Source organism: Asparagus officinalis, chromosome 4 (genome assembly GCF_001876935.1).
Source record: "Asparagus officinalis chromosome 4, Aspof.V1, whole genome shotgun sequence".
Classification (NCBI taxonomy): domain Eukaryota; kingdom Viridiplantae; phylum Streptophyta; class Magnoliopsida; order Asparagales; family Asparagaceae; genus Asparagus; species Asparagus officinalis.
The window spans coordinates 68,956,687-68,973,377 of NC_033797.1; the positions used below are offsets into that span (position 1 = coordinate 68,956,687).

The following is a 16,691-nucleotide window of genomic DNA, read 5'->3' on the forward strand; positions in this document are numbered from 1 at the left end:
TGGGAGACTTTTATATATCTTTTCGATGAGCAGTATGTTTCGGCTATAGCGAAAGCCGGAAAGGAGTTAGAACTGGCTCAGTTAGAGCAGGGGGGTATGTCTATCATGAACTTTGAGAGTAAGTTCATGTCATTACTTAGATTCACCGGCATGTGGCACACAGAGGAGCGACAGGCTTAGATGTTCCTGATGGGACTTCGTCCAGGGTTGCATCGGTATATGCACCGGTATATAGTATCTCGAAGGTTTCGTTCAGTGTGAGAGGTGGCAGATGTTGCCATGGCTCAGGAGATAGATACAGCCATATTCATCAAGGGCAAGGATAATGGTAAATCAGGACAGTCCGAAGAGAAAGAAAAAGGTAAGAGACCATTTAGAGGCTCAGGAGGATCCCATCAGTAGGGTAAGGGTCCGCATCAGCAGGGTCCCTATAAGAAGGGCCATCAGCAGGACCAGAGAGCGTAGCAGCAGCACCGATTTCAGGGAGCTTGTTACAATTGTAACAAGATTAGACACAGAGCAGCAGAGTGCCGCAGTGCACTCGCTTTTAGACCCTAGAGGGGGGTGATTAGGGTCTTATGCTAATCTAATCCTATTTTATGTCAATTAAAACTAATTAATAAATTATTCTTGCAAGATAGATATACAATATGTTACAAGCAAGAATAAGCAATATGAACAAATGAATATATCCTAACAATGAGATATTACAAATATATGAGCAAGGATATATAAACTAACACAAGGGTAAAATAAACAATTTACAAAAGAGATAGGGCAATATGAAGAGCAATACACAAAGGCAATATAAGATATGAATACAAAAAATAAGAACGCTAATGTAATCACAAACAAAACGATATGATCACGAAGTTTGGTCTATCCACTTGACCTACATCTCCGCTCCTTACCTCGAGAAGATCTCCACTATCACAACCGGGTTTTCTACGTTTACCCGAATAACGTTTACACCACAAAATATGGTTTTCTAGTTTACCAAAAACTCTACAACTAACATACTCTTGTAATCCCACTCTACATCCTCTCAAGTGTTGAACTAGACGTGTCTCCCTCAAGTGCTCGGTTGTACCCTAGGTTCGTCAACCGACGCCACTCCTCTTGGGACGATCCTCGACTCTCGCCACACACTTCTCTCGGTGTACAAGTGTATTACAAAGTGAATCTCATAATTAAGCATGAATACAACAATAGTTATTCTCTACAATAGATGAGAACTCAACTAAGCTCGACTCAATGTTACAATCTCTCACAACCCCAATTATAATATATATGTAAATACGATAAGCTCAATGTGGGTGTGTGTAACAATGAGTGAAATCAAATCAAAACTAAACTCAAAATAAAACTAGCTTTAATAAGATGATAATCAAACAAATAGATATAAAGCTAGAAATAGAGTTTAGAAAACTTCTCAATAGATCAAGAGGTAGAGGAGAAAGGTTGGATGCTCAAACACCAATGGTTGATCTCCTCAAGCTCTTGTGAAATTGATATCACAAAACAAACTCTCAATTTTCTTAAAAGCTTTTTAAACAAAACTTAAACCAAACACAAACCCTTGTTAAAACTTGTTTAAAACACTCTCTTGGGTGTGAAAAATAGTTATGACAAAATGGTATATATAGGGTAGAAGAAAACAACCGAAAAAAATCTCAAAACCCCACTAAAAAACTAAAAAACAGAAGTTACTGTTACCGTTCAATGGTCATGTGCTACAGTAACAGCGGTCGGCCGTGCTATAGTGCAGTCGACCGTACTGTTCACGGACAGTTTCTGTTTTTGACAAATTCTGGAATTTTGCGTATCTGACTTTGTAAAATTAATTAAAAATAGTAAATCAACTCCAAAAACATGAAATTTTGAGAGAATGTTCTAGACATATAGATAAACATGTTAAAGAAAGAATTTATGAAATATCACTTCCCAGTTAAGAGAAATAAATATTTGAACACAGATATATAGTTTCTAAAAAAACTGCAGAAAATACGGTTTTGTAAATTTAATTAAAAATAACAAAATAACTCCAAAAATAGTAAAACTTAGGAAAATATTTTTATATATGATGATAAACATGTAAACGAAGAAATTTTTCAAATCGCATTTCCCAATTGTGAAAACGTATCTGTTTTGTAAAAACATGCACGAACATGTGCACGAACATGAGCTAATTAAAAACTTGATTTTGTAAATTCAAATAAATATAACAAATTAATTCCAAAATTGATAAAAATTTGGGAAACATTTATAAACATAAAATTGAACATGTTAGAAAAAGAATTTTTCAAATTGAGTTTCCCATTTATGAAAACTCATGTATTTTGCAAGTGTGTCCAAAACATAAAAATGTGATATATATGAAATTTGATGTTTTGACATAAACAATGTTTTGAAACCCTATGAAATAATTTTATAGACTTAATGAAATATGTATACAATAATTGTTAAGTCCATAAACCAAAACTTATATATATATATATATATAACTATATATATAAAAACCAAATGTGTGTGTGTATATATGATTGAGCTTAAAGTACTAACACACATAATATAAACCTAAACTAAATGTTACCCAAGCAGTCTTGATCTTCAATAAGCTTGACTTGGTACACTTACGGATAAAGCTTGAACTTGAATCTTTAACTATGAATTGCGTAGGCTTCACTCCACAATTCCGCCAACCTTCATTGGATATGATCGTGAATGCGCAATTCCATCCATCCTCCAACTCGTTATTTGCCTAGAATAAATACGAAAACACAAACACTAGATAAACAACATTAGAAGTAAATCATTTGTTAAACATCATCAAAACAAGAAGGTCAACACTCGCAGCAGGCCAGCAGGGCAGGACTCAGCAGCATCAGCAGAACCGCGCTCAGGGACATGGTCAGGGCCAGCAGCTGAGAATTAAGGCACCCCTAGCAGTCCCAAGGATTGAGGGACAGGTTCAAGCGGTCCAGGAGACCCAGCAGAGACAGATGGCACCATTCACTCCAGGTGATGCAGAGTAGTAGACCGGTAGAGTGTATGCAGTTGTTCCTCGCGATCATGGCGCGAGCGGAGCTATGGTGGAAGGTACATTCCGTGTGAACTCCTTTCCAGCACATATTCTTTTTTATTCTGGTGCTTCGCATTCTTTTCTCTCCTATGATTTTACGGCTAGACTTCAGCTTGTAGCTCAGCCGTTAGATTTTCCTTTATCTGTATCCACTCCGTTGGGAGAGATATCTTGGTTAGAGAATGTTTGTAGGAGATGCATCGTCAGATTGGACAATTCTGAGTTCGCGATTGATTTGATCGTGTTGCATACGTCTGAATTCGATGTGATTCTTGGTATGGATTGGCTATCTTCCTACCACGTCAATATCAACTGTTTTGCGAAAACAGTCAAGTTGCGAGCATCCGATGGGTCTGAGTTAGTTGTGGCAACCTCTCAGGGGAACCATTTTGCGGAGTCATTACTGACGTATATCAAGGAGGTGATGCTTCGGGATCAGAGTGTGGATATATGCGAGACTAGAGTTGTCTCAGATTTTCAGGATGTCTTTCAGGACATACTTGGGTTACCTCCTGTGAAAGAGGTTGAATTCTGTATTGAGTTGCAGCCGGGCACAGCCACGATATCCCGAGCACCCTATCGCATAGCACATGCTGAGATGAGGGAGCTACAGGCTCAGTTGGATGAGTTGTTAGTTCAGGGCTTTATTTGTCGGAGTCATTCTCCGTGGGGAGCACCGGTTCTCTTCGTGAAAAAGAAGGATGGTAGTATGCGATTGTGTATCGACTACCATGAGCTGAACAAGGTCACTATCCGGAATAGATATCATTTGCCTCAGATTGATGACTTATTCGATCAGCTGCAGGGAGCACAGTATTTCTCGAAGATTGATCTTCATTCTGGTTATCATCAGTTGTGGATCCAGGAGATGGATATTCCTAAGACCGCCTTTCTGACTCGATATGGGTCCTTCGAGTTTTTGGTTATGCCATTTGGGTTGACCAATGCACCCGTGGTATTCATGAATTTGATGAACCGGGTCTTCCGTCCATTTTTGGACCAGTTCGTGATTGTGTTCATTGATGATATTATTAACTATTCAAGATCGGAGTCGGAGCACGAGCAACATCTACGTTTGGCTTTGCAGACCTTGTGTGAACATCAGCTATATGCTAAGTTCAGCAAGTGTGATTTCTGGATTTCTGAGGTCAGGTTTCTTGGCCATCTTGTCAGCAGAGAGGGCATAGCGGTGGACCCAGCTAAGGTTTCAGCAGTACTTGATTGGGAACCACCGAAAACGATTACCGAGATTCGTAGCTTTTTGGGATTGGCCGGATATTATAGGAAGTTTATTCAGGACTTCTCAAAGATTGTGATGCCCCTTACACGCCTTACAAAGAAGGGTGTATAGTTTACTTGGAGCATGGAGTGCCAGAAGGCTTTTGATACCTTGAAGGCTAAGTTGACTACGGCGCCAGTTCTTACTATTCCGAGCAGTGACAGGACATTTGTTGTGTACACGGACGCGTCATTAGCAGATTTGGGAGGTGTTCTGATGCAGACTCAGAAGGTAGTAGCATACATCTCATGCCAGTTGAGAGTTCATGAGCAGAACTACCCCACTCATGATTTAGAGTTAGCAGCGGTTGTATTCTCGCTGAAGGCATGGAGACACTACTTATATGGAGTAAAGTTCGAGCTTTTCACAAACCATCAGAGTTTGAAGTACATTTTCTCCCAGAATGAACTTAATTAGAGGCAGCGACGATGGATTGAGTTCATCAAGGACTACGAGTTCGCGATTCAGTATCATCCGGGGAAGGCGAACGTCGTAGCAGATGCTTTGAGTAGGAAGATTCGACATCAGGTTGTGATTTTGAGTTGCTCATTATATAGAGATCTTCTCACTCTTAGCCAGTTGGACTTTAGGCTAGAGTTTGGTGGGACCAGCGCATATTTGGGAACTATATCAGTGCAGCCATCTTGGAGGGACAGAGTAGTCAAAGCTCAGTTAGAGGACTCTTAGATTCAAATCTGGAAGGATGAGATTTTCAAAGAGCCCAAGGATGATTAGACCATCGAAGCAGATGGAGGCCTTCTAATGAAGGGTCGATTAGTTATGCCAGCCAGTGTAGAGCTGAATAAGGAGTTGTTTGATGAAGCACATCGTACCCGATATACAGTGCATCCAGGAACCAGCAAGATGTACAAAGACTTGAGGAGACACTTCTGGTGGAGTGGTATGCGTAGAGACATTGCAGATTATGTGGCTAAGTGTTTCACCTATCAGCAAATGAAGGCAGAGTACCAGAGACCAGCAGGGACACTTCAGCCTTTACCCATTCCAGAGTGGAAGTAGGCGGACATTTCTATGGACTTCATTGTGGGGTTGCCGAAGTCGAAGAAGGGGAACGAAATTGTTTGGGTGATAGTGGATCGGTTGACGAAGTCGGCACATTTTATTCCAGTGAGGACCACTTATACTGCCATACTGCCGAGCCATATGCGAGGATATTTATTCAGGAGATAGTTCGACTGCACGGAGTTCCAGACACGATTATGTCAGACCGAGGATCAGTACTCACCTCGCACTTCTGGAGGAGTTTCCAGCATTCATTCGGCAACAGATTATTGTACGGCAGTGTATTTCACCCTCGGACGAACAGTCAGACAGAGAGAGTGAACCAGGTGTTGGAGGATATGCTACGGGCTTGTGTTATTGATTTCCAGGGCAACTGGGAGGATCATATTCCATTGATAGAGTTCGCTTATAATAGTAGTTATCAAGCGATGATTGGTATGGCTCCGTATGAGGCACTGTACGGGAGGCCTTGTAGATCCCCTATATGTTGGGCAGAACCAGAGGATAGCTTGTTGCTTGGACCAGAGCTGGTGAGGCAGACTACCAAAAAGGTAGCATTGATTAGGGAGCGTATTCTAGCCGCTCAGAGTCGACAGAAGAGCTACGCAGATTATAGACGACGACCTTTAGAGTTTCAGGTGGGAGATTATGTTATGCTGAAGATATCGCCGATGAAGGGTGTGTAGCGATTTAGCAGACGGGGAAAGCTTGCCCCGAGATTTATTAGCCCTTTTCGGATTGTTGAGCGTATTGGGGCTGTTTCTTATAGACTAGATCTTCCAGCATTGATGTCTAGTGTGCACGACGTATTTCACATTTCTATGCTTAGGAAGCTCCTTCTTGATGAGGAGAGACATCGAGTATTGGATGCTCCGGAGATTGAGCTTCAGGATGATTTGACTACGATTGAGATCCCGGTTTGTATACTTTCTAGAGAGGACAAGAAGCTTAGAAATAAAGTGATTTCTTTGGTGAAAGTCTAATGGAACTAGAGAGGATCTGAGGAGATTTCTTGGGAGCGCGAGGAGGATATGCGTCGTGACTACCCACACCTGTTTGAGCAGGTAAATTGTTTAGATTTTGTTTTCTTATAATTTATGATGCTTTTGAGATAGTTATATTCATCTTTAACACTAGAATGAGGGTATTGTCACCTAGTCCTTAATCATTTAAAAAATATATGGTATATACATGAGGGTTTCCTTGTTTGGATTATTTCACTCGATGTACTAATTTTATTAAGTTAAGGATTAATGTGCGAATATTTACATTCTAGGTTGTTAACTTTAAATATCATTGTGCTAATACTATGAGATATGTACAGAAGGGTTTCTTAATATGAATTACACCTTCTTAATGAGTTTTCCCAGTTATTAAGCTTTGTGATGCGATTGCGGAATTTTAAGGACGAAATCCTCTTAAGGGGGGGTGAATGTTAAACCCCGATAATTTTTGAATGATATATTAATTTGAGATTAATTATGATATACTGATATTTAGTATGGTAAATATCATTTAATAGTATATGAGTATAATACCATGTGTTTTGAGTATGAACAAGTTCATACATGAGAGAGAAAATAGTCGAAACATGCACAATGGCCAAACTCATGAAAAACCGCCCCCCCCCCCCCCCCCCCCCCCAGCCGGTCGACCGCCATGGTCGATCGCGAAACCGACAGAGAGCTGTTTCCCCTGTTTTGAGTTGGTTTCAGATTTCTAAACCCATATTCGTTTTCCTTCTTAAATGAGTTTTTCACGTTTTTCTCAGTTTTTCTAAGAACCCTAACAGCCACCAAACCCCCCAAAACCTAGTTTGATTTCTTGGAGAAGATTGGAGGCTTTCGAACTGGATTTTTCTTGGTTTTTGGCTTTTGGAGTGGAGATCTCTTTCAACCTTGCTTCTAAAACATTTTTCGACAATCTTAGGCGAGTATCATCTCTGCTAATCCCCCTCCCAGTTTTCAAAATGTTTTTAAAGAGATTTAAACATGTTTTGTAGAGCCTAAAATACTAGATTATGAATAAAAGACAACTCTTTTGTATTATATGTATAAAGATTAGATCTTTTCATGCTAAAAAGGTTGAGAACAAATTTTACAAATGTAATTAAGATCTGAAGATGATTTTAAAACGTGGTTAATCTAAAGAAAAAAGTTTGATTCATAGTTTTGAGCTTTTATGCATGTTTTAGGGTTTTGAACATAAATCTAATGCATAAAATCATGGTTATATATGTTGATTTTGATTCTAGAAATTTATATCTGCTGTAACATGTTAGTATGCAAGATTTATAAAGTTTTTACCATGTTTGAATCACAAAAACACGACGTGAACATGACACATGACAATCTGGAGAAAACTAGAAATCTGGCTCACGGTCGACCGTCACGATTGACCGCGTGTAGGACAGAGACTTGGGTAGCCTCTGGAGCCCGTCGCGGGCGACCGCCGCCCCCCCCCGCCAGTCTGATGTTGGTCTGTGCATTATTTTGGTTTGATTTCGGTTTGTCGAGCGCTTCTCTTGACCTTGTGATGATTAACTACAATGTTAAGACTTGTTTAACACCTGGGATGATGGTGAACTTCTGATGTGGACACGCACACCGATATATGTACACTTATGCTTAGTTTGTGTTGAATTAAAACACTTTTGTCACAAGTTAAATTTGATAAATACACATGACTAGTATTTGATCTTTCACGTATCCGGAAATAGGGAGATGAAACCTATTTGTCGCAGAACGATTGAGTAAAAGTATTACAATAGTATTGTTATTACATGTATCCGAAATAGGGAGATAATAAATCCTATTGCCGCAGAGCAATTGAGTAAAAGCATTACAAGAGTATCGCTATAGCACAAGATGATGCACACATAGATATTTGATCAGTTATAAGTTTTACTTCCATGATAGATTACCCGCGAGTAGAGTATTTCCTTTGAGATTTTGGCACACCCGTTATGGACGGCAGTTATATTCGTTTTGGTTTGGTTGACATCCTCTTATATTAAAGCAAGCTACTCGGATGTAATTCGAGATGAGGTATTTATTCTTTATGTTAGAGATTTGAGTATGTTTCCTTGACTATTTGTTTTTTTCATTCATAGAGAGCTATATGAATGATTTGATATATGTAAGTACCGACTCTATTTTCTTATATACTCCTACCCCTTCCCCTGGGAAGAGGTAGTGATGATCTCGCTAACGCTTTGATGCTCGTTGTTTCCCCTCTTTCAGGCAACGAGTCTGACGCACGAAGAGTCGCAGGTTGATGGGACTTCTTAGTTATCCATTTAGCTACTTATTATACTTTGTAGTTATTGCAGAACTTCACATGTAGTTGATTATTTTTAGACTCTAGATTGGTATTTTAGTTTAGAGTTAAGAGCTTTTGTGAGACTTTGTTTATTTGACTCATTGTATTTGAGATCTAGTTTATACTCAGAGATATTTCTATTCTATTTTAGTTGGGCTCATTATTGATATTTCTTATGCTTCTTCTGTGTATATCTAGTATTACCTATTTTTATTTTTGCCTGTCTGTACCTTTACCTATTTATTATTTCCACTAGAGAGATAGTGATTGTGATGGTGAAACATGTCGTAGCATGGTGGTTGGTGCTTGGCAGGTTTAACAATCCGGGTTTTATCTGGGACTGCAGCCTTGTGTGAACCATGGGGTGTCACATGTAGGTTATTTTTTGGCCCTAATTGAGTTTAGGATTGATTTACCTCTACCTGGCTTAAAATTAGTATGGTTAAAGCCTGTGACTCCCCTGTTTTCACATATGGCTGCAATCCAAGGTGAACACAGAGATGTCAAACCTATCATGCACTCACACTGTGCAACAACACATTTCACCATCATAGTAATATCTCTCTGGTGGAATCAACAACAAGTGTGGGTACAAAATAGGCAAAATACGGGAAATAAATGCATTAGATATGATGTAGAAAGATATATCTAGTAAATATAATCATGTCTTAACTGAATAAACTGTATACAACTGAAGTCTAAAATAAATGTGAAGTATCTCAATATGAGTCAACTGAAAATAAACTAAGGCACACAGCCTTTACAAGATGAAATACAAAACTCTAAATGTCCAAAAAAATATCAACTATCGTAGAGTCTCATCTACTAAAAACATGTGACGATGACTATGCTGGAAGTTCATCATCCTGCGGCTCTCTGGAACTCTGAGCTGCTGCCTGAAAGGAATTGTAAAATAAAAAGAGAAACAATAAGAACGTTAGAGCGCTATAGCAATATCATCTCCATCCGCCCATATAGGAAGGGCTACTAGATATGATGGAGGCTCTATTTATTAAGTATAGTCTACCTAGATCATTTACCCTGTATCTAAAAAGAATTAATATTTAGAACCCTACAACACGAGACATAGTACGTCGAGCGAAATAATCCAGACAAGAAAACTCTCATGTATATACCATATATCTCAAATTGTAGATAACTAAATATCAATACCGAACTAAGAATAAACAATCTAAATAGAATTAATAATTAGAAACTCATAACACGAAACTAGTATGTCGAGTGAAATAATCCAAATAAGGAAACCCTCATGTATATACCATATGTATCAAATTGTGAATCGTTAATTATTAATTCCAAACTAGGAATAAAGGAAAGAAATACAAGGAAGTAAAATCATCACAATATCAGACTAAAAATATCTTCCACTATCCCTTAGAAGATAATATAAACAACAATATATAATCCCGCGTACCCATAAGAGTAAAATACCTCGGTCATATATAACTCAACGATGAGTCATGTTCATAATTGCGTCCACCAAGACTCAGGCTATCAAATAATTATCACAATGCAAATCCTTATAAAGTTTATAATTCATCATATTATCATGCGGGACGGACTACCAAATCGGCATGCTAATAGCGTACACAGCTCATTAGTCTTATCGCATCAACGTGCGGGACGGACTACCAAATCGATTCATCCTAGGTATACGGCTCACAAGCCTTATCGCATCTACGTGCGGGATGGATACTAGATCAAGCATCCTAAAACCCAACTCAATGACATGTACTATGGTATATCGACGTACTATCCCAAGTAGTACTGAGTGGTGCTCATCAACGATATCCATACATGTATATAATGTTTAAATAACTCATATCTCAAGTGTGGTTGAAAACAATACCTGTAATAATTCTCTCCAGGATATATGTGTGTGCTACAACACTATTCATGTATGCTTATGATTGTACGTGTGTCATCGTGCGGCTCAAACCCCGCACTCACGGTTAAACGATGCAAAAACAACCACTCAAAAATAAAGAGAACATATGTCGGTCGACCGCCCTTAGGGCGTCGGTCGACCAAAAGCAACCGTGCACATAATGTGCACGCTCAGGGCCTCACCTGTCGACCGGCTAGTCTTGGTCGATCGTCGACTGACCAGAGAGGAAAACACAAGTTCAGGTTTTCTGATGTTTTGTATTTTGTAACTTTATTTAAAAACTTATTTTTATCAACATGAGGCATATAACAAGATTAAATCTTTCATAATTACTTAACAGGAATTAATTCATCATGATATAAATCCTTGAATTAAACTAATTAGGGTTTAACTTCCTAATTAATCAAAATTTCTCAAATAACCTAATTTATAAATATGGTTAAGTAAACATGATAAATTCTAAACATTGAACAGAGATAAATTCGTTTAAACATGCTCACATCACTTAGGTATCATCAACATGAGGTTTAGACATCTTTAATTAGCAAGAAAATTCAAATAATTATTAAACTAGGGTTTAACATGAAAGCATGATTAACAAGTTAAAAACAAAATTAAATACAATCCTAATAATCATAATCATCAAACTAATATAAACAACAACTAAAACTACAGATTTTTATATTGGTTTAAAAATTAACATCATACTAAGATTTTAAAACATCAGGTTAAACTTAAACATGAGATTTATCAATTAAACATATTAAATCTTGAATTTACTACATGGAGAGGTTTGGAGGAAGATGATCTTGCCTCAAACGTCGTGTTAAACTCCTGAACACGTGCGTGCAAGATCCCTTTTCACCAAAGTTGCAAAATCTCGCCTTCCTCTCGACAAACGCCTTAAGAACTCTCCCAAATCTCACAAATTATGATTATGGTTTGAGAGAGAGGAAGGCTAGGATTTGGAATACTGATGAAAAAATATTTTTTTTTATGTGTAAACATGTATATATATAACTACAAACTCGAATCAGAACAGCCCAGACCCGAAACAAGAAACCTAGTCAGACAGGAAAAATAGTCTTTGGTATTTTGGTTCTAACTTTCACGTCCAACCTCGGAATGAGGTGATTTAAGATGCGTTGGAAATCTATTAAAGATACCTATAATTTTCTTTTTTGAGTTTTTATATTCGAACTGTATCGATGTGTAATGCATATATTCCCTTAGCTGGTTATTTTCCAGATTTCTTCTTTGTACATGTTTAACCTTTGTATACTCTCATATATACTCTTAATTGATCTCAAATCAATTGTTAGCATAATCATTCATCCATAAATGATATTCATCATAATTAGAACTTATTTATCAATATAATTCACATTATTTTCCAAAACTCATGGGGTTTTACATTCACCCCCCTAAAAGAATACTATCCTCGAAATTCCGCAATCGTATCTTAAAGATTAATAATATGAGAAAAGCATGATGATGGGATAATCTAGACAAGGAAACCCTTCCGTACACATCTCGTACCATTAATCCCTAGATATGAAACATAAGCGATATTTACACTTAACAATCTAGAATACAATTACTCTCACTTCTAAATAGAACCAGTATGTCAGGTAAAAAATCCAAACAAGGAACCCCCCATATATATACTATGTGTTCCGAATGATTAGGAGCTAAGTGTTAATAACCCCATTCCAGCGTTAAGTATAAATATGACTATGGAAAATAATCATAAACACAAGCAATAAGCAATCACTTTACTGTCTTAAACATGTGCGAATAGTCATAACGCATATCCTCTTCGTGCTCCCAAGAAGCTTCCTCAGCCCCTTTCTCGGTTCCATTGAACTTTAACTAAAGGTATCACTTTGTTTCTAAGTCTTTTGTCCTCCTTGGCAAGAATGCAAACTGGGATCTCAATGGTGGTCAAATCATCATGAAGCTCAATCTTCGGTGCATCTAATACTTGTTGTTGCTCCTCGTCACGTAAATACTTCTTGAGCATCGAAACATAGAAAATGTCGTGTATACTCGACATCGATGCTGGAATATCTAATGCGCTCAACAATCCTGAATGGGCCAATATACCTCAGGGCAAGCTTTCCCCGTCTTCCAAATCGCTGAACCCCCTTCATCGGTGATACTTTCAATAAAACATAGTCTCCAACCTAGAACTCTAGCGGTCACCACCTCTGATCTGCGTAGCTCTTCTGCCAACTCTGCGCTGCAAGAATGTTTTCCCGAATTAGTGCTACATTCTCTGTAGTCTGTCTCACAAGCTCCGGTCCAAGCAATAAGCTATGCTCTGGTTCTGCCCAACTAATAGGTGATCTACAAGGCCTCCCGTATAACGCCTCATACGGTGCCATACCTATGGTCGCTTGATAACTGTTGTTATAAGTTAACTCAATCAATGGAATGTGTTCCTCCTAACTACTCTAAAAATCAATAATACATGTCCACAACATGTCTTCCAATACTTAGTTAACTCTTTCTGTATGCCCATCTGTTTGCTGGTGGAACACACTAGAATATGATAATTGGCTTCCGAACGAGTTCTGAAAGCTCCTCCAGAAATGTGAAGTGAAAACCGAGCCTTAATCTGATACAATAGTCTCTGAAACTCCATGTAGTCTCATGATCACCTGGATGAATATCCTCGCATAAGTCTTCGCCGTGTATGTCGTCTTCACTAGTATGAAATGTGCTGACTTCGTCAATCGATCAACTATCACCCAAACAGAAGCTTTCCCCTTCTTCGACCTCGACAGTCCTACAATAAAATTCATGGAAATATCTGCCCACTTCCACTCTAAAATGGGTAAAGGGTGTAGGGTTCCTACGGGTCTCTGATGTTCTAGCTTCACTTGCTGGCAGGTAAAGCACTCAGTCACATATTCCGCAATATCCCTACGCATGCCGCTCCATCAAAAGTGTCTCTTTAGGTCATTGTACATTTTAGTGGTGCCTGGATGCATTGTGTACCTGGTACCATGCACCTCATCCCCGACATAGACAAAGATCCCACGCAAGCAGCGACCGATAAACGATCTCTGTGTTTGTTTCTAGGAGATCACTTTTTGTTTTCATTGTAACGAGAAATCTTATAAAAAGATTAACTCTTTTGAATCTGTGTAAACGATAAACGTTGTAATGGATTCTACAATGAAATTGATTTCCGACGCAAACAGGAAGAGGTCCCATTTTTTGGGTTCAAAAATAATTATTCGTTTGAGTTTATTTTGGAAGTGCTTTTATTTGAAATAAAAGTTATTTTATTTTGAATTTCAAGTTTTGAAATAATCGCATTTATTCTAAATTTCCTTTTGAATTTCAAGCTATATGATGAAAAAACTCCAACTCTAGTTATATAATTTTGATTTTCAAATTCAAGCGATTTTTTATTTGCTTACAAACAAAAGTAATCACACCCACTTATACGAGCACGGGCAAAACACTTGTTTGTATAGCCGAAAATTATCTATAATGACAAAGGATTCTGATTCTGCTTTGTTACTTTGTATTCAAGTCATGCTATTTCAAATAGAGGTCAAATGGACGTATCATTATAAAAAGGGATTGAATATGGATGATTAATTGGAATTTAGTGTATTAGCAATGAGAAACATAATTGTGACTCACTAGGTTATCATAATGGATGTTATCATTCAAAAAATGTTAATGATCTTACAATAATAACGCCAAACCCATTCAGAACAAAGATCAAATAATTTAAAAACACTACGACAACAATCACTTAACTAGAAGGAGGAGGAAAAAAAAAACTAATGCGACGAATAACACTGCTCTAAGAAAACGCCGGCGATAATCCTTTCAACCGTTGAGGCTCGGGTACTTGCACGAACCATAACCTGCATCCACAAATAACCAACAGAACTATTGTTAGCGAAAATATAACAGTGCTAAAGGGCTTATTTGAAAAAACTCAAAGAGGAAAGACGTTTTGGCTTACTCGGATCCACGGTAGCCTGCTCCGCGAGACCACCGAAATAACAAGTAGCCGCCCAGTTCTGAGGGTCCCTAAACTTGAGCCAGTACGAATTGATCGCATAGTTCGCATGGGCGAACAAATTATTCGGCTCGTAGCACTCCCTCCCCTTCTGTATGGCGTCGCAGGTGCCGTTCCCCTGTCCGCAGGCATAACTTAACGCCGCTCCCACCGCCGTCTCATTCTTCGCATCAGCCCTCAGAACGCACCATATTTTCCCCTTGTACGGCTCGTTATTCGTGGGTAGCGGCAACGGAGCGAACTCCGTTCGCTCCCCCGTTAAGTCCACGTCGTAAACCCGAGTCCCGTTCGGGTACAGAACCCCCCAGTGCCGCTCCGTTCCCGGCCCAGGCTTTATATTCTCGTTGTACAACGCGAACACGAAGATGGGCATGTACGAACCGGGTCGGAGCGGAGTACCGGGACGCATCCGGAACCGCTTGGCGAGGTTGCGGTTGTAAATGGCCGCATTGTGAATGTTGGCCCCTATCTCGTCAATGTCTCCAGCGTTTGGCCAGCCGGTCTCGGCGACGCAGAGCCTTATGGATCCGTACCCGACCCGTTTCATGGCGAAAATAACGGAATCCAGCATCTCGTCGAACAGATTCGTGTAGGTCAATTTGGAGAGTGGATCGGTGTAGTAAAGGGAGGAGTTGGCCTCGAAGAGGGCGTAATCGAGACTGATTTTGGTGTGGTTATAAGACCAAGGGAAGTAGGTGTACGCATCAAGGAAGAAATAGGATCCGGTATCGTTGAGGAACTTCAGCATGGGTTTCATAACGGGCTCGGCGATATCGGGTCTGAATTCGCCTGAAGAGGGGGGAGTCGTAGCACTGAGGGTGTCCATGGCCATGGAGGTCCCCACTTTGATGTCATCGATCTTGTGCTTTTTGAGGGATTTGTAGATGTTGATCATGGCGGGAACGAGATCGAACCAGGCGCCCTTATTGGTGCGGTCGGAGAGGACCTCGTTGCCGACGAGGAGGAAGCGGACGCGGGTCTTGGGGTAGAAGGGGAGGAGGAAGGTGGAGATCCACGCGTCGGCGGCAGATTCGTTGGAGGCGAGGGAGGGGATTCGGTCGTTGGGGACCATGATGGAGACGGCGACGCGGGTGCCGGAGAGGGCGCGAGCGATGGAGGGGTGGCGTCGTAGATCTTTGACGGAGAGGCGCCGAGGTGGGAGGCGGTCACGGAGACGCGGCGGAGGGGAGGTCGTTGCCGAGCTGGCCGAAGTGACGCGAGGAGTGGAAGTTGGCGGCGGAGGAGAGAGAGGAGCTGAGGAGAGAGAGTAAGAGGAGAGGGGAGAGAGACATTTCTTTTTTTTTTGGGGGGGTTCTCAGAGGAGCGAAACTGTGAATTAAAGCGTGAGAGCTAGCTGAGACTGAGCTCGTGAGGTTTAAGAAGAGAAACGTTGAAGAGGAAGAATTAAGAAGCAGCAAGTGGGTCCTTCTTGGGAGGTTACAGATGCTGGGGCCCACATGTCAGTAAATGTGGTTTTGGATTATGAGCTCGTGTGGGGACCGTAAAAGCCGGGGACGCGATTGCCGACCGTTGAGCGGTCCCCCTGGGCTTTTTCGTTCTCATTCTCTTTTACCTTTTTGGGAGCTTCTTGGAGCCGTTTGTTTTGCGTCGAATACTTCACTTTAGGATGCTCGTCTTTTTGGGGCCTTTGTTAGTCTAAATATCAGAAAACCCCCTTAACTTAAGACAATTATCAGACAAACTCAATTTTGGCTAAACAACAGGTACTCCTCTAGAAGTGTGAACGGTAATTTTCACTTAAAAAGATATCCTCTCATATAAGTTAATCTATATGAAAAGTTACCGTTAATCTATTAGAAGGGTTGTTTATAAAATATTTAAGAGCTAAATAGGAGTTTCTAATAACCCATAAGCTCAGAGGGGCTTCTGATATTCTGAAAGTTAAGGGGAGTTATCTATCGTTCATAGTTAGAGAGATTTTATGATATTTTAGCTAATCTTACTGCATTCTCCCAAATCAATCATATTTTCAAATCCATCCCATAAATCTAAATATTTATTAGTGTTA

The 16,691-nt window shown here is 39.7% G+C and overlaps 1 protein-coding gene across 1 annotated transcript; it reads right to left on the reverse strand.

Moving 5' to 3' along the window:
• Positions 14,279 to 15,815, reverse strand: LOC109837665 (probable glucan endo-1,3-beta-glucosidase A6). Its single transcript, XM_020405990.1, has 2 exons — positions 14,606 to 15,815; positions 14,279 to 14,504 (listed from the first exon to the last, which is right to left on the reverse strand). The coding sequence occupies exons 1-2, from the start codon at positions 15,732 to 15,734 to the stop codon at positions 14,467 to 14,469; spliced, it is 1,167 nt and encodes a 388-aa protein (XP_020261579.1). The 5' UTR covers positions 15,735 to 15,815; the 3' UTR covers positions 14,279 to 14,466.

Excerpts from the sequence above, each read along its gene's own strand:
- LOC109837665 (XM_020405990.1), bottom strand. The coding sequence starts at position 15,734 with ATGGTCCCCAACGACCGAATCCCCTCCCTCGCCTCCAACGAATCTGCC. Across the intron at positions 14,505-14,605 it reads GCAGGCTACCGTGGATCCGA|GTTATGGTTCGTGCAAGTAC; the intron begins GTAAGCCAAAAC and ends TTGTGGATGCAG.